General features: G+C 42.0%; 1 protein-coding gene across 1 annotated transcript in view; it reads right to left on the bottom strand.

The window, feature by feature from the left end:
• Window positions 1-25,969, bottom strand: part of LOC307265474 (ephrin-A5b-like) — a 70,284-nt gene extending 44,315 nt beyond the window's left edge. Inside the window, exon 1 of the mRNA XM_080047221.1 lies at window positions 25,013-25,969. Within this exon, the coding sequence (XP_079903347.1) occupies window positions 25,013-25,137 (125 nt within the window). The 5' untranslated portion in view covers window positions 25,138-25,969. The remainder of the gene's footprint in view (window positions 1-25,012) is intronic.
• Between the last annotated feature and the right edge of the window lie 802 nt (window positions 25,970-26,771).

Below are 26,771 nucleotides of genomic sequence, written 5' to 3'. Positions count from 1 at the left end.
CCATGTTTATCTGAGCAACATGGCGTTCAGCGCTAGGCCTTCTTAAGTCGGCGTACAGGCAATACGGAAAGGCTTTTTTCACTCTCAAATTAAAGTGCTATTAAGTGTAGACCCTGAAGGTTCTGAAAGAAAACTGTTTTTGTAGACACAACCTCTGAAGAAAGCTGATATTAACAGGCCTGAGAAAAATCTTAGCCTTAATATTTCGCAGAGAAAAAAATGATAAAATCATGATTATATTGTGTTCAAGCTCAAGACACTTTGATTGAAAACACATCTCCATATTTTCTTGGAAGAAGAATGTAGCAGACGAAGAAAAAAAACTTTTGAGTAGGCACAGATGTGGCAGATCTGGCAATGACACATTGCTCTGGAAACAGGGTTTGTTCCTCAGCCACCACTTGGGTGGACTGACTGTGGTTTGGTTGGTATGTCTTTTTCTCTTTAACATAAACTTGCCGTTTAGTGGAGTAAACATCCTGGAAGGACCAGTGGCACTGCAGGGCTGGAGACAACCTGCGCTGTTTCATGCCTTCACCTGCACTTCATGATCTTGTCGTGAGTTTTCCATTAATCCAAATGTTTCAATGTGTTTTGAGAACACTTTAAAAGTAACAAACTGATGTAAAGACGTACATATTCAAGGCAAATTATGAGATCCGCAGGTTTGTTTAATTGCAAATGAAATTAGAGAGTTAAGGAGGAGTTATAGAAATGTAGCCTTACATCTACATCTAGGCAATTTTTCAATTTGACCCACATTAGTTCCCTGTGTGTACCTTTGCTTCAAATGATATATATAATATCTAGAAACGTAGAACTGTATTCAGACCGCTTAGAAAAAGCTTTATTTGCGTGTTCACTAATTTCAATGAGACTACTGTTGTGACGCAGCACGGCACTGCCACATCAAATTACAGCGTTATCATCTGCAAAAATCTGACTGAACATATGTTGCAACGCTGTCCACTGTCTGCATTTTTTCATCATTAGACTTACAACATTCTAATATATTTACTGTTACTTATTTTTCTTCTTATCTCTTCTTTCTTAGCATAACTTTTCAGAGTTTTAAAGTTAGACCTCGGAGGAGTATAAACACGCAGTAAATTGTGTCGTCTGATTTATCTTCAAGCCCCACTTCCTGTTTGTTTCTTAGACCACTGCTGGCCGGTATGGTTTTTTAATGCACTGCCATTGTGGCTCGGAACACCATAGCCTCTCACCATAGTGTCCGTCGCATTCTGGATGAGGCCTCAAATGTAAATTTGAACTTGATTTACCATGGGAACTTCATGGCATTCTTCTTGCTTTGGAGGGGTGTGAAAGAAACCGGACTGGAGCCAGCTTAAGAGAACAGTGAGGCCCTAACAGCCAAGAAGCGGCTGCAGTGAACGGCATATAAATCTTTGGCTTTTAAGAGAGCAACACTAACATGTAATCACACACACACACACACACATAGACACACACACATGCACAGCAGCTCTGCAGCGGCAGCTGATATGTTACCGGTTAGACCAAGAAGAGGTTTATTGCTAGCTAGGGTGCCTACACTGGCCTCCTGAAAGCTCCCAGTTGTAATGAAGACCAATTCACAAAAGTCATTTTACACATGTAGGGCAGAGGAGAACACACTGAAGGGTGTCCTGTAACCCAACACTGGGCCTGCCAGCTAAGGCAGTGTGTGTGCGAGCATGTGTGAAATGTATGCGTCTGTGCGAGCATGTGTGAAATGTATGTGTGAAATGTGTGTGTGGGAGCATGTGCAAAAAAGTGAGAGAATAGGGAGGCGGTTGTAGACAATAAGGGAGAAGTATACAACTGTCAGGGGCAAACAGCCATCCCAGCGCTTAACACGCACCTTGGGCAAGAGATGTCAGAGCCAAAGAGTAGGAGAAAGGAGGGAGTGTACGGGTGAAGACTGTGGGAGTGCTAAGAGCTGCAGTGCCACAGTGAAAATGGACTGAATGGACTTCACTATAGCAGCAGCGGAGGAGACAGAAGATAGCAGTGGGTGTCTGGAGAAAGCAAGTGAGGATTGAGGAAGTTGCGGGGAGAAGGGGGGCGGTTTCCTGGATTGTGATGTCACAGGGTGGAGGGCCTCTACTACTACAAAGCTGACCCCTGGCTGCCCGAGCTTCCACTGATCCTTATCATGCAAGTGGTGCTACCACACTCGCCTCCAGAGCGACGCTAATGTAGTTTGAGCTGGTATTTGCTTGCCGGGCTCATTAACATATAAAGGGGAATATCGTTTTTATCCAAACCTGCAACTGAAGAAATAAGTTAAGAAAAAAGTCAAGTAAAAACTGTGGGCCAGACAAAAAAACAGAGACAGGTTTGTATACTGTAATCCTATTATCATGCTAGTCGTTTCCTGTTTTCCATGGGCCCTAAAACAGCAGAGATGTCAACAGACTGAGCGGCCAAAATAAATACATAAACTAAGGGCTGCTCGATAGCAAGAAAAACATGCGATAACAACATGATAACAAATACGTTTTATTGTTTATTATTTATTGATCCCTTATGCACAACATCTCCATGCCCCCCCTTTAAAGCATGGTAGGCTACATCTAATTGGCCAAATATATTGACATGCAGAGGCATAAGGTGAAGATATATTTAGTTATGTATTCTATATTACCGGTACTTATTCTTCGTCTTCTAACGGGTGCATTTCCCCAGGACACCCATTTTAAAAAGTCGCAAGGCAGTTAAGTTTGTCCGTTCTGTGCTACTGTAGAAACATGGTGGTGCAACATGGCGGCCTCAGTGCCCTGCTCCTATCTACGTAGTTATAAAGGGCACATTCTAAAGTTGTAAAATAAACAAAGAGCTTTTATGTTCAAGCAATTATATACACATTGAAATATACTTTTGATTATGCAATTCAATTTCTTCCTAGTCTGTCCCTTTACACATTACACCGTTTAATGTCCTCTGGTTCAACTAGCTGACAAGCTGCTTCAATGAATATGTGGGTGGATGAAGCTAGCATGCTATTCCAATGTCATGGCGTGACTACAGTTCATTCCATGCAGGGGCGTAATAATAATGTGTAAATTGCTCGCAGGTCATTTTCACATTGTTCGAGAATGCAGCGTTAACAAAGAGAAATTGGAGACCAACATGCAATAGAATAAACCTAAGAACAGTGCTACAGGGGCTCATTAGAGTAGTTTAATGATCTTATCCAACCACCATTATTAACATATTTGTGTGTTTAGTTCATTTGGATCAGCAGAAGTGTGTGTGTGTGTGTGTGTGTGTGTGTGTGTGTAAGCAACGTCAAGGCCGAGGTAATGGCCAAACACAAACATGTTTATGTTTATTTCCTTTCTCCTGGGTTTTCCAGTCATGCTCGGGCTCAGTCAGCACATGCTAACTGCAGGCCAAGGCCAAACGACCGCGGGGAGCGACCCTGTCCTCCACACCGCTATCCTAACCTCATCGCACGGCTCCTTTTGTGCCTCCGACTTAACCCCTCTCACCACACACACAAATATGCTTCTCCCGCTGGCCACAGACACAGAATATTGCCAAGAAAATACCAAATTAAACATGCCGAGCTGGTGAGGAAATGTGAATAAATGCTGAGATCTTAGGACAAAAATGATACGAAAAAAGGCAGATTCCAGGCAGGCTGAAGCAATGCTGGCCATGCACCAACACACACACACACACACACACACACACACACACACACACACACACACACACACACACACACACACACACACACACACACACACACACACACACACACACACACACACACACACACACACACACACACACACACACACACACACACACACACACACACACACACACACACACACACACACACACACACACACACACACACACACACACACACACGTTTGCAAGGCTTTACTTGTGAGACATAATGGATTCCCTAGCCCCTTACCCTAACCCTAACCTAACCTGGACCTGGAGTGAGAAGTGGCCACAATGTCCTTACTTTCCAAAAATGTCCTCACTCTTAAGGTCTAAAACTCAAAAATTGGTTCTCACAAAAATAGTTGTATACGCACACACACACACACACACACACCGGTCTGCAGCGGAGCGAGGTGTCAGAGCCCGTTAGAGGCCTTTGGCTGGACGCAGCTCCAGAACAAGCTGGACAAAAGCGTTGCCTGTCTCCCCTCATTAAGTGATTTAAGATCCCGTGTTCCCCCCGACTCCTTTCATCGCCGTCCAAAGTGAACAAACTCGAAAAAAAAGGACCGAACTAGACTGCCAGGACCTGCTGACATGAATGGGAGTGAAGAGGGGCTAGGAAAGCCAAGTTCAAGACTGGGGTCTAAAGCTGAGATACGCTAGCCATGCCTATTAGCCTGCACACAGATGGGAGGGATGGAGGGAGTGGGGGGGAGCATCCCGCTTGAATAAACCTGGGGTACGATGGTCGGCTTGGCCCTCCGAGCGGGAAACGGCAGCCACTTAATCCATTAACAGCTCCGGCTAGGCAGAAGACGCTGTGTTTTTCCCATGAAGGTTTTTTTCGTCGAGCAGAAATGTGCCGTTTTATTCATTCCAGGCAAACGAATGGGGCTATAGTATGTGGGGAGTTTGGGAGATGACAGAAAGACAGAGGAGCTGGATGGAACATCAGAGCATGCTTCCAAAGTCAACCTCATGAGAGCGCCGGTTTTGGTTGAGCCGTGTCATAATTAGGAGTCATTAAAGGCACACTATCGTATATCACACAGTTACCGGGATTGGCTTCGAAAAACTCCATTACTGCCTGTCCGCAAGTCTCGCTCAGGGTTAGGTTCTGTATTTGTCAGCAGAGTACATAGGGAGCAATGTGCCAAAGCTTTTAGTAGCTGCAGAAAATAGTATCTTCGGAAGCCATTTTGATTTTATTATTGTTATGTAAAAAACAAATGAAAAAACTAGTTATTGTTTTGAGTCATCTTGAAAGAAATTTGTAAAAGATACATGCAATGAACAAAAGGATTCTTCAGTAAGGATTATTTTATGACTGGCCCCTTAAAGTCCTGATCCAGGTCTACTGAACAACATCAAGATTCTTTCTTGTATTAAGATTTTGGTATAAATGTATGTCGGACTCTAGAAAAAGCTGAGCTGCACTGACATATGGGAAATTACACTTGTTTGTAGCAAGTTAAGCTGATAGTACATACAACCAGTTGAAATGTATATACTTTCACTTATTCTAACAAAATACAATTTCCAGGTCATAATAATAGACAAAGTCTGTGTTTTTTTTCCATCTGTGTGCGTAGGGGTGAATTTATACAAACCCAAAAACACGCACACACACATATAAACATACCACACACAGCTTCAATTAACACCTGAAATGCAGAAGCCCCCTCAGGGTCGTTATGTCACGTTAGTATTCACAATGCGGCTTTGAGAAAACGCCTCCTCGGATTCACCGACGTTCACAACCTGCACTCAAGGAATGACTTTCTACTATGAATGGGTTTGAAGTTTATTCTTTTTTCAAATCTCTGAGAGCTGTGACAAGCAGAGGAGAGCCCCTCACTGAGCTGATTTTGAGAACGCCATAATTCAGACTTGTCTGATACTGCACAGCGCTGCATCCCAGAGATCAAGAAATCTGTAACGTCGCCAGTTAAAGGAAGGAGCTCTAATTGGAGAGTGAGTGTGGTCTGAGGTGGACAGTATATACAGAGAATGCAGAAAATGCACTATTCAGATTTGGGGGAGAAGGGGAAAAAAGCTCCTCTAGCCAGCCAAGGTCCAATTAGTGTGGTTAAACGAAGTGGGATCCAAACATTTGTTTACAAGAGGCAAGTTTTTTTTTTTCTCTCTCTCAGGGACAGGGAACCCTGGTCGGATTCCATGGTCGGCTCCACAACAGAGTGGGTGTGGCTACACCGCACAAACCTCGGGCCTTTTGACATTACACTGTGCACAACCATGATGTCAGAGGAAGGCTCTTTTCTTCAGACGCACAAAGGAGTGATTTTTCACTCGCCCCGTGAGAACAGCGGCGCATAATGAACTTTCGGGCCCCCGGTATCACGTTCGCTTTCACACGCGTCAACTCCATTCTGCAGTGGAACAAAGGGGGCCGTAGGAGGAACATTTGAGGGGAGGGGACGGCGTGCCCATGGGCATGCCCTCCATGCACTGGGTGAGTTTGGGTGCTTCTTAATGGCATTTTAATGGCAAGAGATGCTCCATGAGATTAACAGGAAGTTTGTTTCTTTCAGACACACAGAGGAACGTGCATAATTAAGGCAGACGTGCACAAAATCTAAGTTGAACACTCTGGAAACATTGGTCCAACATGTTTCTCTAAGCGAATATTTGGATCTGCCAGACAAGAGAGTCTCAAATACTAAGCATCAATTGGATTAATTTTGGAAACTAGTAAAGTAAAACAATATACTGCAAAAAAAGAAAATGCATGGCTGAAAGGTAAATTCTCATTGTTTTTTGGGTTTTTACGTGATTTGACAATATATCTGCATGCAACCAACTATTATGTCTTTTGTTTACATTTAAAAACGTCCATTCAGTAAGCATGGTTCCACATATGCTTCATGTAGTAGGAATTTGATGTTATGTTGCTGTTGTTGTGGTGAATGTGGTAAGATATGTAAAGCGCTTTGGGGCTGAGAAAATCGGCTAGAAAGCGCTATATAAGTCAAGTCCATTTACCATTTACCATTGTTTGTCATGATGGGATTTCACTTGGAAATTAAGCACGGAAAATAATGAGCTCCACCTAAAGGATGTCCATCTCAATTAGCACTGAAGCAATAAAAGCAGATGTGGCACTAGGAATAAATACTAAACTTTGATAATAAAATCACAATTTTACGAGAACAATCGTCGGAATATTGCGAGGAAAAAGTACTAAGTTAACACAACACAACGTCTAAAAGCACAACCTCATTCTGATAATATTACAAAAAAAAAATCTGCATAAAATTACTCAATATATTTTCGTAATATTACGACTTAATTTGTAAAATTCTCTTAATTTAAATGTATTTGTTTGGAATGTATAATCCGTCGTAGCATTCAAACATACTGTTAGCAGCATTAGCCACATGTTGTTTGTGTTAGCCTGCTGCTGTATACAGTCTATTGTAGCATCAAGACGATAAGATTGATGTTCTGTCCTGTGACATCATCGACCTAAGCAATGAAACTGACCAATCAGCTGGTTCATCCAGTATTCACCTTAACCTGCTCTTGATGAGGGTTTGAAAATACACCTAAAAACCCTGAAATATGAAACAGGAAACATGCCTCTGCCTGTTTATAGAGTAACCCTGCTGTTACACTTTCTCCATGTAAGTGGTTCTCTTGGCACTTTTATTCTTTTTAGTGCTCTTTGGTCACTTCCAGTATCAGCGTGAAACACTGTCTGGCAGGCTGTAGCCTCTTCTCGGATTCGTTCCCTCTATTATTTCAGTTGCTTTTGATCTTTTCCTTGCTGCAAATCTTTGAACCTACACACCTGAGACATTTATTACAGAAAAAACTCCTCTCCTACACAGACTCACACTGTCCCAATGTGAAAAGAATGTCTTCCTACTAGACGAATGTTCAATCGGTGGGGTAAGAATGTATTGGGCACAAGACACGACTGGGTCCAAAACCAGCAACACTGTATAACCAGCGCTAGCATTCTGCTAAACTATAAAAGCATTTGAAGCCAGGCCAGACGGGATTAGGCCGCAGCTACTCCGACATGAAAAGGCTGCACTTCATTCAAAAGCTCCCATGGCTGATTAATCACAAATTATGATCAAACAGCTGACTTACACGGATAAAGCATATGACACCCTGCTCACAACGCTGCGTCTGTGCGCGTTTGCCTGTGGGTGCAGGCATGCGTGGCCTGTGTGTGTGTGTGTGTGTGTGTGTGTGTGTGTGTGTGTGTGTGTGTGTGTGTGTGTGTGTGTGTGTGTGTGTGTGTGTGTGTGTGTGTGTGTGTGTGTGTGTGTGTGTGTGTGTGTGTGTGTGTGTGTGTGTGTGTGTGTGTGTGTGTGTGTGTGTGTTTTTTTGCGTAGTGAGTTTGCTATCAGACTGTCTCCCCAAAGTCTGCAGACTAATTTTCCACACCCGATTAAATGTGTGTCTGCACTCCCGAAATTACCGATGCACTGAAATGCATCTGTGCAGCATCTGAGCCTTTTTTATGCAAAAAGATTTAAGAAAAAGTCCAAATTCACAATAAAAAAATTATAGAAAGGTGGGTTTACACTAATGTCAGCCATATAGGACGAATGCTATGTGGTCGTCAGGTGACTAAACCTGGCACAGAGAAGGAGTCAGCTGAGCAGTCAGGAGTGGAGGTGGATTTTTTTTGGGTGGGTGTAGTAGAACAAAGCATTGAAGTCTGAGAAGCTTTGATGGCCCTGCTCATATTCAGAAGGATGAAAAACATCTGGAGCATGGCTGAGTCAGGAGGCAGCTCAGGGCACAAGGGGCCCATGTACGTACATGAAACATGAACTATTTCTAGTTAACCTGGTAATTGCTTCTCATTGATTACATATCAACATATTAAAGATACTAATTCATGATATACTTGTGCTGTAGCATATTAGTTTGGCAGGCATTTTATCATTTTTGGGTCGTGGGTGGGTGTTCTCCAACAATTGGGGAATTTTGTTTCTTAAAAATTGTAAGTATCCATTTTTTAGGGCCTTGCTATACATTTTTTAAAATTATATTGAATAAATATAGAGTGCACTACCCCAAATCTTTAAATGAAGATTTTCGGAATTTAAACACATTTTGGAGCATCAAAAGAAAACCTATTCTGACACTGTAAAACAACAAAACAACATTTTTGAGACGCTACATCAGATTAGTGTGATCTGTTGCTCTTTAACATATTGCAGTATATGTTTAGGGCCCATAAAGAGCCTGTATAGGCCCAATAACACATTATTTGTATTTTATATAATTTTGGATTTACTTGCTTTTCGAAGTCTGCCGCTTTAACACGTTTTGGGAGTATTCCAAATAAAAAAAACGTTGGTTAACGTCACACCTGGTTTGGGGTATTTGGGAGCACTGGGACACAATACTTGTTGTTTTTGACATTTGGACTGAACATTCTTAGGAGAATAAAAACACTTTTGGGTTATAATTGAACAGTTTGAGTGTTGTGATATGAGAGCAATAGGATAACAGAGTTTTAGATCAATTTGAGGATGATCACAAATGCCCATTTATATAATAAAGCAATTGTACAGAGCAGGTATCATACATACGTTTAAAGTCATTGTTAGGGGATAAAACAACTTGAGAGCTTCCTTGAGAGGAAAGGGAGAGAGAGACTGGAGAACTGTCAGAGATAATGAGCAAGCACAAAAGAAAGAAAGCTAACTCAGCTCAATGTAACCTCCTAGCATTAATACTGTGGTGGACTCTACAGCAGAATGTCTACATATGTATCTGTTTGTGTGTGTCATGATGCATTTAGACCATATAGATAGTGATTAATTCAGATAGTTGTTGGCATTTTAGTTAACATCCCCAGGAAATCGGCAGGCCACTGCAGCACGGATTCAACATGCTGCATTAAGAGCTTTGCTCCCTTCAGGCAAAGGGAATTCTGGGTTATTTCTGCCCTGGTGTATCTGGCACAGTTATGGTTATCTGCGCTCAACGGGCCAATGGAATCACAGCTTCTCTACGGCTCATTGGTTGCCAGAGGGGTTAGGGGTTAATCGTGATTGGTGACTTTCTGAGAGGGCACGCCCCTAGTTTTTTTCCGGGGGGCGGGGGGTCTTGGAGTAAATTAGCATATTTATCCATTTTCACTGCAGCGTGTAGTTTGTGACCTAATTTCCGATACACCAAATGACAATGACGTGGCATCACCAATATCAACAAATATAAAAAAAACATATATATACATAAGATCTCTGAGATGGTGCTTTGGCTACAGATTTGCTCTTTAAAGATGAATTCAACACGGGGATGATTATTTAAACCATTTTAATGATCTCAACCCCAACTTTATACCCAGGGAAAGTCTTAGCTCTACTTTAGATAATCTTAAAAATAATGGGATTTCTGATTGGTAGAGTAAAGAAGTGTGTCAGACAGACAGACAGACAGACAGTGGTGCTGCGCCATAGCACCACCACACCTCCCACCACGCTGCTGGGTTGCTGGGCAAATTTTTTTTGAAACGGGCCCTGCCTCCGTATACAGGAGTGGCTTGGTGGATGGTAAATGTGTGTGACGTCTTGGCTTGGCGTGTTTCTCTAACCCCCCCGTGTATCGCGTGTCTAGACCTCAGCAGCAGCACTACTTCTACAAGACCATGTGACCCAGAGGAGCAGTCACAGGACTTCAACATCCACACTCAAGGCCCAGTTTTTTTTCTACTTCTTCTTCGATCAATCTTTCCCTTTTCATTCCAGCCTATAACCAGACGCTTTGAAATACGTGAAACTGAAGCAAAGTGACAGAAGTGAAGCCAGGCGCCAACGACACATGGCCGCATCAACAGTGCCCTGCATGGCCAGCTAGCTTTTAAACAGATTGTTTTTTCAGTTTTTCTAGGTACGACGCCAATCATAAGACATACTATCCTATATATTACGATTAAATCATTATGTTTTAGGCTACCACAGCTACAAATATTTTATTTCAAAATAATACGTGAATAAGTAAAACAATTACGTTGGATTTCAAATTTAAAAATATACAGTGATCTTTTTAGTTTAGATATTTTTGTGGAAAATAGTGGGGAATTAATAGATTCTGTATATTTTACCACACATTATTCAGGATTTGGTTTATATTATGTTGGACGAAGTGCAACTGGAATATCATTATTACTAATTGAAAAACATATAGAAAACAGTACAAAATGACATACTCATGCAAATACATATAAGAATATACAAAGACTACTTATGAACATAATCATACATTTATATTTGTACTTTATATGACTATATCAAGTGATTAATAAATACCATGGTTTTGGATGTAGTGTATTTTATCTGAATGCAGTTGTTGTTTAAGATACTTTTTTAATCCAAATGTATTTTTACATCATTTGTATTTAAAAATACAATAAGAAAATAAATCAGAAAAAATGATGGTACAAATTCAGTATAAACCATGATATGAAAAATAACAGAATATATTTTCAGATTCACACAAAGGTAATCAAAAAAGAAAAGAAAAAAAGCATTCTACCTTATTTGGTGATTTTAAGCAAACCATTTAAATAAATTGTTGTTGCATTTGATATCAGTGAGATGTTCATATTACACCTGCTGTAAAATCACTCTATACACCATAAATATTCACTTTAAAGCAATCGCATTGCAGTTAAGAAAATAAAAGTCCATTAATCAAAATATATTATAAATGAGTGAACTTCTGTTGACCAGGCTTTTGCTACTTACAAAAGTCCACTTAAACTTAATAGTCACCTCCATCCAGAGACAGAAATATGAGCGCTTGGGCCATAAAGACTTGTGATGGAAACCTAAGCAGCCGGCACACTCAGGAAACAAATAAAACATCTTTATGAGCGGGTTTTTATGATCTTAATAGGCAGAGTCCCGGTCCAGTGGCCTCTAAGTGCTCTGCTGGACAGGTCTGTGTGTCAGGGCCGGCTACAGACACCGGCTACTGTCCGCTCACAAAACTCTGCACAACCCACTGTCTTCATAACAGCCGGGCTGCTGGGTAATTAAAAAAAAAATTCTCTGCCTGTGAAATTGCAAGAAATTCCCATTAGCTTGCGCCAATGTACATTGTGCATCTTAAGAAACAAATGCTAATTGATAAACAACAAGCACTGCATGTACGAGTCATGTGCTATGTGTAATAGGTGACTAAATGAAGATAACTAAGAACTGTACGTTTGTTCTGAATTTCTTTTGGAAGGTGTGGTTGCTACCGTGCAAAAATAACCACATTTTCCCAATTCACTCAATTCCAAAACTATAAAAAAAATAGCATTCTCTTGATCAAAAAGTTATTTTCTTGGAATAATTCTGACTTTTTCCAGGAAAGGGCCTATATAAAATGAGCTTTTACTGAAAATTAGGGTGACCCTGACTTTTTAGTAGTTTAATTTTGAAATGTTTTTTTTTTTTTTTTTTTTTGCAGTGTAAGCTTTAACAAATTATTTCTACAGAAAAGGGTCCAATTTAACAAAATTCTGAGTTAAATTAAATTGTGTTTAAATTACCTTTTAAGTACGTACGCAAAAAAACTAATAAGCATTTTTCAAATACGTTTATTTTATTTTTACTCTTAACTTAAATCCTTCATGTTTTTGTAGCAGTGATTCATTTATTTTTCATTTATGCTTTCTCGTCTTACATTTACATTACACATATTCTTTTAACCCTTACCTTAACAATAACCCTTTAACAAAACTTTATGGCATTAAATCACAGTCATACTTTGGGTGAGATTGCGGAAGGTGAAACCCGTTGCTACTCCTGTTTTTTTATTAGTTCCCTTTAGAGTTGGCCGGTCTCTTTGAAGCCGGACGGAACAGGTTATCTGTGACTTGTCTCTTTTGTTCAACAGACAATACATGCTTGTTGGGCCATTAGTTTCTCTTTGTAGGTGCTCGTCTAGGTGTGATATCCACCCTGGCACTGCATGCTGATACTGCTTAGTCCACCTCGGGATCGGCTACGGGGACAAAAGAAAGACCTTCTGATGCCAAAATGACCTTTAGCTGATCTACAACATCCCTCTGGTCTAAGTACAATCTCCACTTCGATCTAATTATCTCAATCAGAATCAACCTAGGGCTTTAATTCCACAAATAAGAAGAAATAGAAGCTGACAAGGGGCTCTCAGATAACCTAGGAGTCTCTCGTTCGATTCACGAGAGCAGTAGTACTCCGCTCGAGTGGTGACGCCTGATTGGTGGAGGCAGCGGAGGGCTGCCATTGGCCTATAGGACGCTGACATATTCTGTGTGTGCTGCAGCGCTGGGGACCTGTTACGCCAGATGCCCTCCTCTCGTCCCCTGCAATGTTTGCAGCCCCACGCACGCGATCCCTCGCTTCGCTTGGCTGCACCCTCTCATCGCATTACTTCTGCTATTCTAACTCCTCTATCAATTATGCACTAGAATAACTCCAGGGCCCTGATGGAGCCAAGACATAAAAGGGGGATCATGGGCCGGCGTTGTTGCAGTAGCAGCGTCTGCCCGCGTGCTCCCACCGTGCTGCCGCCGTGACCAGCGATAGGAGCGCCAACGGACCCGGGCCTCTTACAAGGGCCGCAGCTATGGCCCAACACCAACGGGTTTGTGCATAAACAAACTCATTAGCATGGACGATCATTTTAGCATTAGTGGGCCAATCGGGCTGTGAAAGAGATCTCATGGTAAACAGGCCTCAAACAAGTCACTAAAACTTGTCTGATGTTCATTATTTTTATTTATTTTTATTGTCCAAGACAAATAATAATTTTAAATAAGCATTTGATTGTTGAACATGTTTTGAGGTAATTCAAGGTTTTTCATGTTTTTTCACAAGACTCAAGTCTAAAAATGTAATTGTGTCTCAAGAGGCAGAATATAGACAACAATAACACAGCAGCTGTCTTATTAACTCCAGAACTGAGCTGAATTCAAATGCAGTGTAGATTCAAGTCCCTTTGTATTGAGTTTTTAACGGTCTGAGAAAAACAAATTGTGCATTACAGTCGCCTTTTTTTCAGGTAATCTCATCAAGTCATGCTGTCTGGTATATACAAGCAAATTCCTATTAAAAACTAAAAAAAAAATGTATTTTCCTGTTCGTACAGTGAGAGTTGTGTCTGTCTTGTCACCACATTAAGCGTTCATTATAAACCTGCACTCAAAAAGGCATGTGAGTGGCTTCAGAGTTAGGATGATCCTTTTAATCTTAATCCAATTCATATAAATGTCTCCTATGGCTGAGTCTTAAACGCCCAGCAAGAGAACACTGTCAGCACAGAAACAAGTGTTGAACTTGTTTTGAGTAGAATCCAACAGACAAGTCAAGCATTTTCTGGAAATGAAAATATGTATCTTGAAACAAAAACTAAAAAACTAAAGCAGGTTGCTGCATCTGAATGAAGACAACAAATAATAGAGAAATACGTGATATTAGGAAAAACTTCAAATTAACTGATCAACCTTTATAATGGTAACATAATATTTTAACTTCACTGACAGATAATTTTTCGTTTTAGGAGAATTTATCTGTCAGAACCCTGTCACAGACCAAACTGACTTCTTTTACAGACATAAACAACTTCAAAACGAGATCTTCTGGGGGTCTGGATCTATAAAGATCCTAAAATGCTCCAGTGACACCCGGGTTTCGCAACCTACTTTTTATTCCCTGAAACAAAATGGAGTTGATTTTGGGAAAATGGCTGCCTGAGCTGCAGCACGCTCCGCCACACACCACAGAGAAAAGGCGGCGGCGAGGAGGAGAAGTCAGCCACGTCTGTGGAAAGTGTTCAAATCTTGGCAGTCTGAGATTTCAATTAATGACCCTGCACCCCACTCAAGTTGCGCGATGATAAAATACCAAAAACAATTTAATCGCAGCCATTCATCAGCAAAGAGCGCAGGCCAGGAAAGAGTTTGTGAAAAAGAAAAAAAATGAAAAGAAACAGCAGACATCATGTCGACCCCTCTATTAAAGCCATGGCGGTCCTGACCTGGATTTCTCCTGGTTGCGTGTGAAGGTTTGTCCAGGCTATCGTGAGATCACAAACGACGATTTTAATATTTCATGGCTCCCAAAGCGCAAAGTGTGCTGAAATCCAACAGGAGGAAACACTTTGAGTCCCACTGGACCAGAGAGCCACACGAAAGGTCCCGCAAAGTCACACCAAGTTCATGCAAGAACAACCGCTTTCTTCACACAGACAAACAACATTTGTCCTTTCAATGTTCTCAACTACGGGGGACTGAAAACAGCAAAACAAGCTCAAAATTATTCTCTGTTGTGGTATGAGAAGCACACAGCTCCAAACCATCATCAGATAAACCCCTCAGACCCCAAATAATTGCATGAGACGGTCTGAACTGGAGCGACAAAAGCTATTAAGACGGCACACAAAAGCATATTTGGATTCATCAGAGATTTTTTGGTTTGTCCCTGTGGGCCGCGAGCCACAATCGCTCGGTGAATCACACATGATTCACAAACTTTTGACTGGAAAACGAATGCGCTCACTCATCAGCTTTGTCTAATTTCTTCCAAGATACACACAAGGCGAGAAGTCAGCAGCCTTTTGGAATCAGGAAATATCGCCTTGATGAGGAGGTGCAAATGCTTCTCCTTTTCAGGCGTCCCTCCAAAGCCGCGCTGACCCAAATATGGTTCCAGAAAACATTAGCTATTGGAGGTTGGGCCCTCCGTTGTCCAAATGATCACATTTGCTTTGTATCAAGACTATAGTTTCAAGCCAGTTTACATTTCAGCTGTAATCATAGATGATTTCAATGTAGCGATGTGCCAATGTTCTCATTATTACCTCCATTAGTCTTATAACCAGAATAGACAGCGGAGCCTCCTCTGTCAGGATATCAACGCCCTGTAATAAAAGGACTGACATCACAGCTAACAAGTCAAAACCACAGACTGCTAACTAAACATCCAGCCATGGCCTTAATAACTACTGCAAGAGAGTTATTCCAGAGAAAACACTGCTTTTTTCTGGGTCCCGTTAAATGGACTCGACCTTTATATCTGCTCTACGTCATCTTGTCTATTATGGAAAAATTATTGCCACAAATTATATCAACCTGTTTCCAATACACATCAATTTGTCTCAATAAAGTTTCAGTCAGAAACAGCATAGGACAAGGCACATGTAGTTGCTGTAGAATCAAGGAAAAAGGGCTCGTGAGTGTAGAAAATACTTGTGTTGTGTGGGAAACGGGGAAATAATCATAGAAATAATTTAAAAAAGAAAGACTAAGAAAATTATATACATCATTAATACACAATCAGTAGGTGACGCAGTCATTTACAGTGCAAACATTCAAGCGTTTAATACAACTTTAGAAGCACATTCTTGCAGCTGCAGCCTTCTCTCCCCAACTCTCACCATTTCCTAGGACTCTAGTTCACACAGTGACTCTTGAGAAACTACATTACAAACTACATTTTCTTGGTGTCCGAGAGACATAAAAGGGATGCTATTATGGTCGAGCACCCACCCTGCCATCTTTGATATCGCGTGATGCCCTACAAAGAGCAGTGGCCTTGGCTGCTCTGTTAACAGCTTAGTGGCTCTTTAGGACCTTTTTGGAAGCAGTTTTTAGAAGCTTTACTGCAGTCATTAGGAGCTAAGGCTGATTAATGTGAATGGTCAGGCAGGGCCTGGCTTTCTGAGGCAAGAACAGAGAGGGGTGAAGGGTCCCACAGGAAGTGTTTTGTGTCTCCACACAAAGGGAGGGCTGACCTCCTAAGCCCCTTAGAGCCTCTTTGCTAATACCCTCACCGGTGCCTACAAAGACACAGGGGATGCCATTTCACCACTCAAATTTAAACAGTGCACACACAAGAAAAAGCCCCACTAAGATTAAAACGGCAGAAAAGTGAACCTCTGTGCAGCAGAGTGAGACTGAGATTAGGCTTGAAGAGTCCCCCGCTAATCCATTGACTGTCGCGCATATCAAAGACAGGAAGCCAAACTCACACAGTATCTGATCCGGACACAATTTGTCTCATCGAGTCATGTTTGCTACTCTTGAGTCTTTAAAGTTTAACTTTCTCAAATCAGATCTGCAAGTAGATAGGGATTAACTGTTTCTAAAGCAAGTCACCATGTTTAGAGAATATTCTAGATGTAGGAGTCACTTTTCCTGATTCTATTGTCTTCTTCCTGGAAAATAACTCAGGATCAGTTCCAAAAAAAATTAATGAAAGTTAATTATTTGATTGAAAACTGGATGAAATAACCAAATTGATGATAGATTTCTAGCTCGATTTAACTAATTCTGTCTACTTTCAAGATATTGACAATTCTGGAAAATATTATTTGAAAATGATATAGGTGGGCAGAGACACTAACAATCAATTCTTGAAAATGATTGTCATAAGTTGACTTCTTTGTGAATCAGTTTGTAGTAAATGTTGCTTCACATGCAGATTTTTTAGTTACTTTTAGCAACATTTCAGTATTTCTTTGTGATGTTTAAGTGGTGTGATGTTCTGTTTTCTTTCAAGAAACTGAGAGAAAGTTCTAAAATGTTCTTGACTGGTATGTATGTTTATATACAGCATAGAAAGATTTTTTTCACAAACACATTTTTTTTGATATACAATATAGAAAAAGAAAAGCAAACATACCAACTTACAATAGTGATTGTACCATTGAATCCTTCCTCTCGCCCTTCAAGTCACAGACTTTTCTAAATATGTTATTCACGAGAAGTTGTGAAAGAGTCTCATTTTCTTTTATTCTGTATTGTCCCCTTTACGATGAGTCGAGAATTTCCTTGAAATAAATGAAATATTTGTTCAAAATCCTGAAATATTTTGGAGCACTGACGCTGATAGTATGACAAACCATCGGCATGGTTTATTTCATTACAGTATTACTATTATTAAGCGTCTACCTTTGGTTTCTGGTCTTTTTTTGTTAACAATGGTGTCTTGTAAGACTTTTCTTGGGGCAGGGCATAATGGTAATGCATGACACAATAATAAAATGAAAACAATCAATGTTGCATTTGCAGTGGCAGAACTTGAAAGAAAACTTTGCCGTAAACCAATAAACCCGTCACACTTATTAGAAACCTCTCGTCACTAGTTCCTGTCAATCACGCCCTCGCATGGCAGCCTGAGGCCCTGGCCTTCTTAGTCAGAGCTCAAAGGGAGGAGGGCCCGGGCCAGACTACTCTCTGCAGGCAGGGTCGTAGAGAGCACGGTGGAATGACGGGTGTCTCCACAGGACAACTGTTCCCCCACTCTACACAACGGCGTAGTATGTATGTAACTCACGGCTTAACTGACCTGAAGGCTTGGTCTTATTAACTACATTCTGTGAGGTAGTATGTCTGATTAAAGTACACCCAGTGGTGGGAAACTGACTTGAAGTGAGAAAGTGAATGAGGGTAGCTTTCCTATCTGTGATGTGATGCTCTTTCATTTCATTGCACGGAGGAGAGATACTGGAGTGCTGGCAGTGAGGAGGAGGAAGCGTAATGCTCCTGCACTCGGTAATAAAATGGAAAGGTAAACCTCAGATAAGAAGCCTCTCATGCTCACTTTATTGATAGTTCCTGAAGCTCTCTCTCTGCAGGAAATCACATTCAGTCAGCCGTCCTTTGAAGTCTCCTGAGATTGACACTTCCTAAGGGGTTGAAACACAGGTTCTTGTGACCCCACCCCAGGGACTCTGCGGCCTGGACACTGTCCCCCCCCCCCCCCCCCCCCTGTCGTATAGCCTCTGGCCTCTTATGCCAAAGTTTCTCCCAGCCCAGCGACTATAGGGCCGTTAGCACTGTAATGTTTTCAACATAAAAGGCAGAAGTATTTTATTTTAACGTGTTGGCCAATCGTTTACATGGCAACAGCGTTTTGGGGGATTGAAAACAAACAATTTTCAAAACCGTGTTCCGGAGTGAAATCTTTTGAATACATGAGTCCAGCGTCGCTGTGTCAACTAGCAAAACCGGTACCTGTGGAAACGATGACCTCAAGGCTCCACTTTGAACATGCTAATTACATTTGCAGTCAAAAAACCAAGCTTGAGATAGGAGACAACATGAATGGATTAGGGAAGTAGTAGTGGAGACAGTCTTTACATGTGCCAAATTGCTCTGGAAGGGCTATCTACTACAAAGTTGCACCAACTACAGCGATGTAGGTCATTTTTTTGTGGATCCATGTGCATGCGGCACATATTTGAAACACTTTCGTCTAAACGCGGATTGTTTTTAAAATGTAAAGGAAAAACCTTAACCGTTTTTAGCCAGACTGTTGTCAAGTAAACCTTTGCCTCAGTCAACTCCCTTTGAAGCCTACTGTGATTGACACTTCCTCAGGGGTGCAAACACTGGTTCTGACCCCACCCCGGGACTCTGCGGCCTGTACACTGTTCCTCCTGTCATATAGCCTCTGGCTTCGTATGTGGAGGTTTCTCCAACCACAGCCACTATGTTGTACCCCCTCCTTTTTATAATCCCCCCGCCCCACCTCAGATAACATATGCACACTCTCCACAACCACCTCTCCTCCGTCTCCTCCTTCTCTTGGTCTGTCTCTGTGCACAGCTAAAAGCCTGCTATGGGCCGCTGAGTACGAGCGGAACAATAGTGGCCTTTCAGGCGCTCAGTATCAGCCCTGGGAGAGGGCCGCGGTCCCGGGACCCAGTCAATATTTGGACGTGGTCGCCTTTTTTGTGTCGGTTTTTTAATCCAAGCGGAACCAAGCGGCAGGGAGTCGGGGAAAAAGGCTGAGAGGGGAAAGCGAAGGTAAACACTGGGAACAATGCAAACGGGGCAAGTCACAATGCCACTGGGGAAGCTATCACAACATCAGCTCGCCACAGAGTGAAAAACGGAGTATTGTTTCTCTAAGTGGAGATTAAAAAGAGAGCAGTGTAAGAAAAAGCAAACAGCGGAGGTCATTCTGCTATGAGAAGAAATATGCGCCAGCGTCAAGTCATTCCTGAGGTAATATCTCAACCAAAGACCAGAGGTGGAGGAAGTATTCAGATCCTTTACTAAAGTAAAAGTACAAATACCAAACAGTTTCAATGCAGGACTTTTACTTGAGTATTTTTTACAGTTACCTAAAACATAAAAGTACTCAATGATGTGACTGTTCTACTTTCATTGATGTAAAAGCAGGGATTTTATCAATTTTAAATGGTGAAGTAACGAGTAACTTAAGTTATTAGATACATAGTGGTATAAGAAGTACAATATTTCCTACTGAATTGTAGTCAAGTAAATGTATCAAACAGCATGAGAAGAACAGATTCACGTAAAGTACATGTACCTCAAACTTGTACTCAAGTAAAGTACTCGAGTAAATACACTTAGTTACATTCCACCTCTGCTAAAAACAATCAGGTATGTCCCAAACCTGATAGGAAAAGGCCTTTTGAATCACCAGAAAGGCAGTCTTTAAGGATATCACCACACTCATATCAAACGTGAAAACAGGCCACTGAGAGCGATTCTTTGATTGTCTTATGGCGTAATATGTTGCATCTGCTGTGGAAAAGCTTTGGATGGGGCATTATCTGGGATTAAAGGAAGCCCCTGGGGTGACGGTGCTCTCTCTCTGAATGCATGGGATCCCTCTCTCTCTCCCCCCCCCCACAGCTGTCAGGTCCCTGGTCCCACCCAATGAGGTTCTTTGATGACCAGGGGGGGTATCAGTTTCCATGGCGTCTTAGACACAAACAGCTCGGGAGCTTAGGGACGGAACTCTGCCCTGATTCTCTGTTGATCCCACCTATCAGCAACAAATAAACACCTTTAGGGGGCCGAGGCAGTGCCTGCGTGCGGACCATATGGACCCCGGGTGGGGTTTTAATGAAGCGGCTAAATAGCTGGTGAGCAAGGGGGAATTGGGCTAATAGCGCCTTGTCAGAGCAGCGGTAAATACCCCACTCGTAGGCTACGCTTTTATTCCATCGTTTGGTTTTACCGACACAGACGGTCCAAGCTGACAGGGAACATCTGTGGCTCATTTTTCTCACATGAGCGTTCCCACCACCAAATGATACAGTTTCTTTTTTTCTAGGCTTTGATTTCTCGACTTGGTTTGATGTGTTTTGGTCTCTGTGCCATTTTCTGTTGGAACACACGTGTGTTAATGGCGTCTAATTAATCACATCAAAAGGGACAAATGTTTGGATTCTTTTCATCTGTCTCATCTAATAAAGCATACTGCAGTAAGGATTTATACATTGAAACTAATGGCTGTTTGAATGGTTTATACATCATATGATAATACTTTGAATCTTTAATACGCTCTTCGTAAGGATTGTGTCTGTACCAGAATTATTTTTTATAACACATTTACAATGTCTACATAGGCATAGCACAGGTCTATAAATCAGTGATTAGCTTCATAGATCAGACATTAGCATCTGGCTAAAGCCACCGCAACCCCTGATCTACTTCTAAATCATTTATTGACCATTTGTTACAACTTGTTAACATACAGTATTTATCCTGCTAATAGCACTTTGTCAATATGGCAGGGGCTGCAGAGTAACTGCAGTTACGTTATAATTCATGTATCTGTTACATTTCTACATTTTCAGTTTTTTATCATTTATGTCTCACTCTACCGAGCCATCCTGTTTGTAGCTATGATGTTGGTAAGTCAACAATAAAGAGTTCTGCAGTTGTAATATCAATAGGTTGTGACTAAACAGACTTTGGTATTCATGTTGAGCCACCCTTTTTAAGGTGGAAGGAGATGGAAGTTTCCATTGGAGGGGTCGCCTTTATCGCAACAAGACTAATTCTAACCAACGGCTTTTTACTGATCTATTAAAAATGTATAAATAATATTAGTAACCGCTGATAAAGAATGCCTTAGCAAGTGGATCTTGCCTATGTTATTAGGATTTATACATTTGGAAATATTGTTTACGATGCCTTGAAATACGGTTGGTACGCCTCACTCTTCATTGTTCTTCAATGACAGTATCTAAAACCACTCCACAGCTAAAAGGGAGTCACCGCAGTGTTTCGGCACATACTTGCTACAGATTTAGTAAAGATTTAAATTATTTTTTTGGATTTTATCAAAAAAAGAAGCCTTCTCAGAAAGCAGCTACGTGCAAATAACATCCCGTGACTAATGGACTGCCTCTGAGTAGACAGAGCAATGCAAATGACATCCCTGCAGCCTCTACTCTGAGTGAATTGCATTTTCTCAAAAAAACTAAATTGCCCAATTATTCGACACCTTGTTGGTTCTTATTAATCTGGCTTCAGCAAAAATAAAAAAATAGAACCAAGACGCATTACATCAGTTGTCTTTTGACATTGTCTTTCTAACAAGGCTCCCTGATACCAGACTTTCATTTAATTCCATTAAGTAGCTTACACTTGCACAGTTACTTGCTGTCACTGACTGCGTGGACGCTTTTCAATATCCAGGCGAAGCTGAACCATCCTTTAGGGCTGTAAATCCCTCCTGCTCCTCTGAGAGAATCTGCCTCGCCTGACTGTAATCAGCAACAAGCATCGGAGCAGGAAGATGTTTGCCTTAAAGATGAAAGCATAGCAAACAGGGACGCACCGTTTATCTAAATTACTCCTTTTGGCCCCTTTGAAACAATAGAAAAACATGAAAATGTCATTGCATTTCCATTTTTCACGACTCACTTCCCATTTCAATTTCAGAGCTCCTGTAGGGGATTTCATGAATGGCTGAGTATGGACTGCTGCTCCGGATGCCATTTTTTCCCCACTTTGGTCAAATATGCAGACGAGGGCTGGGGAGGGGGTAAGAAAACTCATCTGGAAGTTGGGACTGTACCGCAGCAGGTTCCCAGAGCTCCAATACTTAGTATAGTTACATTTAACAGCAGGGGATCCGGGGCCCGCAAGCTTGTATGGAATACTGTTAAGGTTCTACTGCGGGTCAAGGGGGGCCCCTGAGGCTTTAAGCACTGCCCATCTCTTACATTATACAGCCTGGGTCAGGTTTAGATTAAAGTCATGAATGAGAAAAAGGGAGACAGTCATTTAGAGTTACTCATTTATTTAGCCTCCATTCTGCAGAGACAAAGCCCAGGCGGGGTGCCGTGCCGGGGGCCCGACACTGGGGCCCTATAGCCTGGCGGTACTGCCCCGGTTTTGACCCTGACAACGGGTCCCCTCTGCGCTGCTTAACCCGCAACTGGCCCTGGTTACTAGCAAAGTGTGTGACCTCCGCATGTGTGGATCTCTCACAAGATCCAGCACCACGCTGTGCCTTGGCCCGCAGCTGAAATACTCCAGTGTACCCCCGTATTGTCTGCCCCAGCGTGGGCTAGGAGGGAGGGCAAGGGGGGGATACTTGGAACGGGGGAGCATGGCAACCAAGAAGCCAGACTTGGGAACTGTTCACACTGGAAAAAATGCCTCTTCAAAAATAAGTATAATAAGAAAACAAGCCATACATACATTTCACTTATATAATAGTGAAAAAGTGATGATTCACTTGGTAAGATTTCTTAAAAAGAGGCTATTTTAAGCCTTTCTATAGAAGATATCTTTAAATTAGCTGGGAAAACTTCTTGTGAGCTATATGTAACTAGTATTAAGAAGTGTTATTACTCCTAAAAAAGCTTGTGATGCTCAAAAGCAGTATTCTTCACCTAAATTCACTTGTTTCAAGGAATACATTAGTGGAACCGATTAGGTGATATTTTAGCATTAGTAAGATAAGAGATATCTTAAAGTTAGCTAGAAATACTCATTTATCGTAGCATTGTTTTACTGGTATTATGAAGGGCTTTCGTGTCATAGTAAGCCAGCCTTGTAATCCTCATTTTTAATTCAAGCAAATTGAATTTACAAGTCCCTATTTTTCACTAAAAACTTTGTTTTTTAGGTGATTGTGTCTTGAGATATTTTGACTAGAAATAAGACCAATATACTTGGTAAGATTTTGAATGTGTGCAGTGTGGGGACTGGGAACTGCTCGTATAGGCCAAGGAGTAGGGGGAGAAAAAAATAACCTGCAGCCCGTGGATGCAACAGAAAGCTGTTATCACTCGAAAAAATCTGTTGGCAGGAACTCCATGGGCCTTTGAAGTCACCGGCACCACCATCTCATTTGCATCCTTAACACCGTGTCATCTCAGCTCCTCTCCCAAAGCCCAAACAAACCGGTTTGTTATTCCTGAGCAAATGTTGATTTACGTTTATGTGTTTTTGACTCATAGCCGAAACTTTAGCCTGCTTATTCAGGAGTGAAGAGAGAGCAATGCCCGGCCAATTGAAACAAAGTGACACACACTCATTATATCACTAGGTGCTCTCAAGTGCCAAGCGTGAAGCACTGAGTCACCGAGGGAGGTGCCCTGACACACACGCACACACACACACAGGAGGGAGAAATGTCACCTTAGAAATGTAACTACAGGGTGTTGGGCTCATGTGAAAATACTTTAATGCCAAACTTGTGAAATTCATAACCTGGAAGCAACCCAAAGTTTACAACTGCAGGCATTAAGTAGCCCAACACGACAAAATGCACTACATCAGCACTTTCTGCGCTAGGTCTATGTGTCAGTCAGTTGAAGAATCAACCACAAACACCCACACACATATTTCTAAAGTCTCACAGGATGAGTCTCAGTTTGGTACAGAAACAATTATGTCAATTCGAATCGATGGCTGCAGACTAGCAGCATTATTTTCAAAACGGCAGCTCAGCCGACTGCAATTTCTCCCTGCACGTTACACACCTCCCGTATTTCATTGACGACCTATAACGTGGAGGAGCAAGCGCTGTACATTAATGCGTAATAGCGCGTAATGGTGCGTAATATCGGGGACAACCTGTGTGAAAATGCCTTGCTGTTGCTGTGTCAGGTGTGATTTATGCTGCTGCTCGTAGAGCACATATGATTGCAGAAGGGATGGCTACGATATGGACTCTTATTAAACTGCAATAATCACAACAATCCATCAACGAAGACAGAAAATAAAGCAAACGTTCAATTTATGTATTGTTTGCGCCGGAAAATAGTTCATTATGCTGGTAAATATATGCAAATGTAACGCCATAATAGGAATTGCAAGGAATGAATGCAATAGCAGGTCCGGATTAAAATTTCAAATATATAAAGTGCTGTTTGTTTTTATTTGTCTAAATGGATTACTTAGTTTTAAACACCCGTGGTGCAGTTAAGGGGGCTTAGAATGTACAGGCAGTAGCTACATTCAGTCACTCAGCAATTAGACTACTGTAAAGCGATGAGAGCCCAGCTTCAACCGGGCCAGTCAAGGGGTGACGGGAGCTCCCGTGTGCCGGGCGAGCGAGCTACTTACTTGGGGTTGGTTCGATTCCAGTAGACGGCGTAGCGGTCGGACACCACCTTGGAAGCCGGGTCCTGGCCGTAGACGCACATCCCAACGATGAGGACGAGGAAGAGGATCATTTCCACCTGCGGCATACTGGATCTTCGCTGTGGAGCTCCGGCGAAGCCAAAGTGAATACAGTCCCTCTTCTGGTTCACGTTAAAGAAACAAAAGTCTGACAGATGTGGTGTTCATGTGTTGCGATAAAGATAAGAAATTAATAAAAATTATTAGAGTGCTCTTCACGCTGTTTTAATAGCTCGCAGCTGTAGCTCCCTCCTATTAAAATGAAAAGCTTAAATGTCTCTTTTAAAACAGCGGCTTTTCTTGCTCACTCTGCGTCTCGACAGTCAGATCAACGTCTTACTTTGCATCAAACGATCCGCTTTTCATTCACTTCAATGGGACAGCAGATCTGCTCAAAGTAAGTGGAAAAAAATCCACAATATTTACTGCCACGAACAATCTTCCTCCGGGCTCAACTCCGCTCCGCGCTGCACAGCGAACACTTTCTCCAACTCGCACTGAATTTCCCTAGCAGAGAGGAGGTAACGCTGCCGTTCGCAGTGGAGAAAAAATATTAAAAAAAACGAGAATAAATGTTCTACAGTGTCAATATCAAGAGTCCAGACACGCAGTCCTTTCTTCCCGACGCTCTCTCCGCTTCGCTGTGAATCCTCAAGAAGCCCAAAAAGACGATTCAAACAAGCAGCTTCACTGCGAGTGGAACCCGCAGCTGCCCGAGCGCCTCTGCCCAGCCGAACAACATCAACAGCAACGCACGCACTAAATCAAACCTCACCGCCCGCGCGTAAACGCACCCAATCTCCGGGTTAAATGTTCCCTGACGCGCGGTGTGTTATCGATGTCTGGAGGAACCAAACTCAAGTCAGCAGCAGCAGCGCTCTGGCTCCTGCGGCCATGCTCTCCCGGACCAACCCCCTCCTCCCCTCCACCCCCCCCCCTCTCTCTCTCTCTCTCTCTCTCTCCCTCTCTCTCTCTCTCTCTCTCTCTCTCTCTCTCTCGCTCTCTCTGAGAGCTGTGCCAGCCGGGCTGCACTGCAAAAGATGTTCGTCTAAAGGCAGCCAAAGCATTGTAGTCTGTTCTGATATGTTGGGGTTAATTTTTTCAAAATAAATGAAGCTTGTCTAAAATTAAAGGTGCACTCTTTTTTGTGTTTGTGTGTGTGTGTGTGTGTGTGTGTGTGTGTGTGTGTGTGTGTGTGTGTGTGTGTGTGTGTGTGTGTGTGTGTGTGTGTGTGTGTGTGTGTGTGTGTGTGTGTGTGTGTGTGTGTGTGTGTGTGTGTGTGTGTGTGTGTGTGTGTGTGTGTGTGTGATATATTCTCAAGGCTGAATAAACAAGCTTTCTACACCAGAAAGGATCACTGGAACATTGTTTGAACTTAAAGCTACCCGTAAAGTTACTGTTTCACTGTTGTTGTTGTTTACAGCAGCAGGGCCCACAGTTTTGTTTACAAACATATAATTGTCTCACATTTGGCTCCGGGTGCCTCATAATAATTTTGATTTATGATGATAGAACTATTCATAGTGGGATTTACGTGTAGACAATATGTTTTATAAACCAAATGCCCCCGCCCCGCACCTTTAAATACATTAGCTCTGCGTTATATCTTTCCACTTTGTGATGCTTGATGTATGCCCTTTGAAGCTAGATCAGTTCACCAGGAAGGAGACGATTAAATCTAAACAATCAATGTCCAAAAGAC

The sequence above is a fragment of the Ammodytes marinus genome (assembly GCF_949987685.1).
Source record: "Ammodytes marinus genome assembly, chromosome: 18".
Lineage (NCBI taxonomy): Eukaryota > Metazoa > Chordata > Actinopteri > Uranoscopiformes > Ammodytidae > Ammodytes > Ammodytes marinus.
The sequence above is the reverse complement of the archived record's forward strand: the minus strand, read 5'-3'. Positions and strand labels throughout refer to the sequence as shown.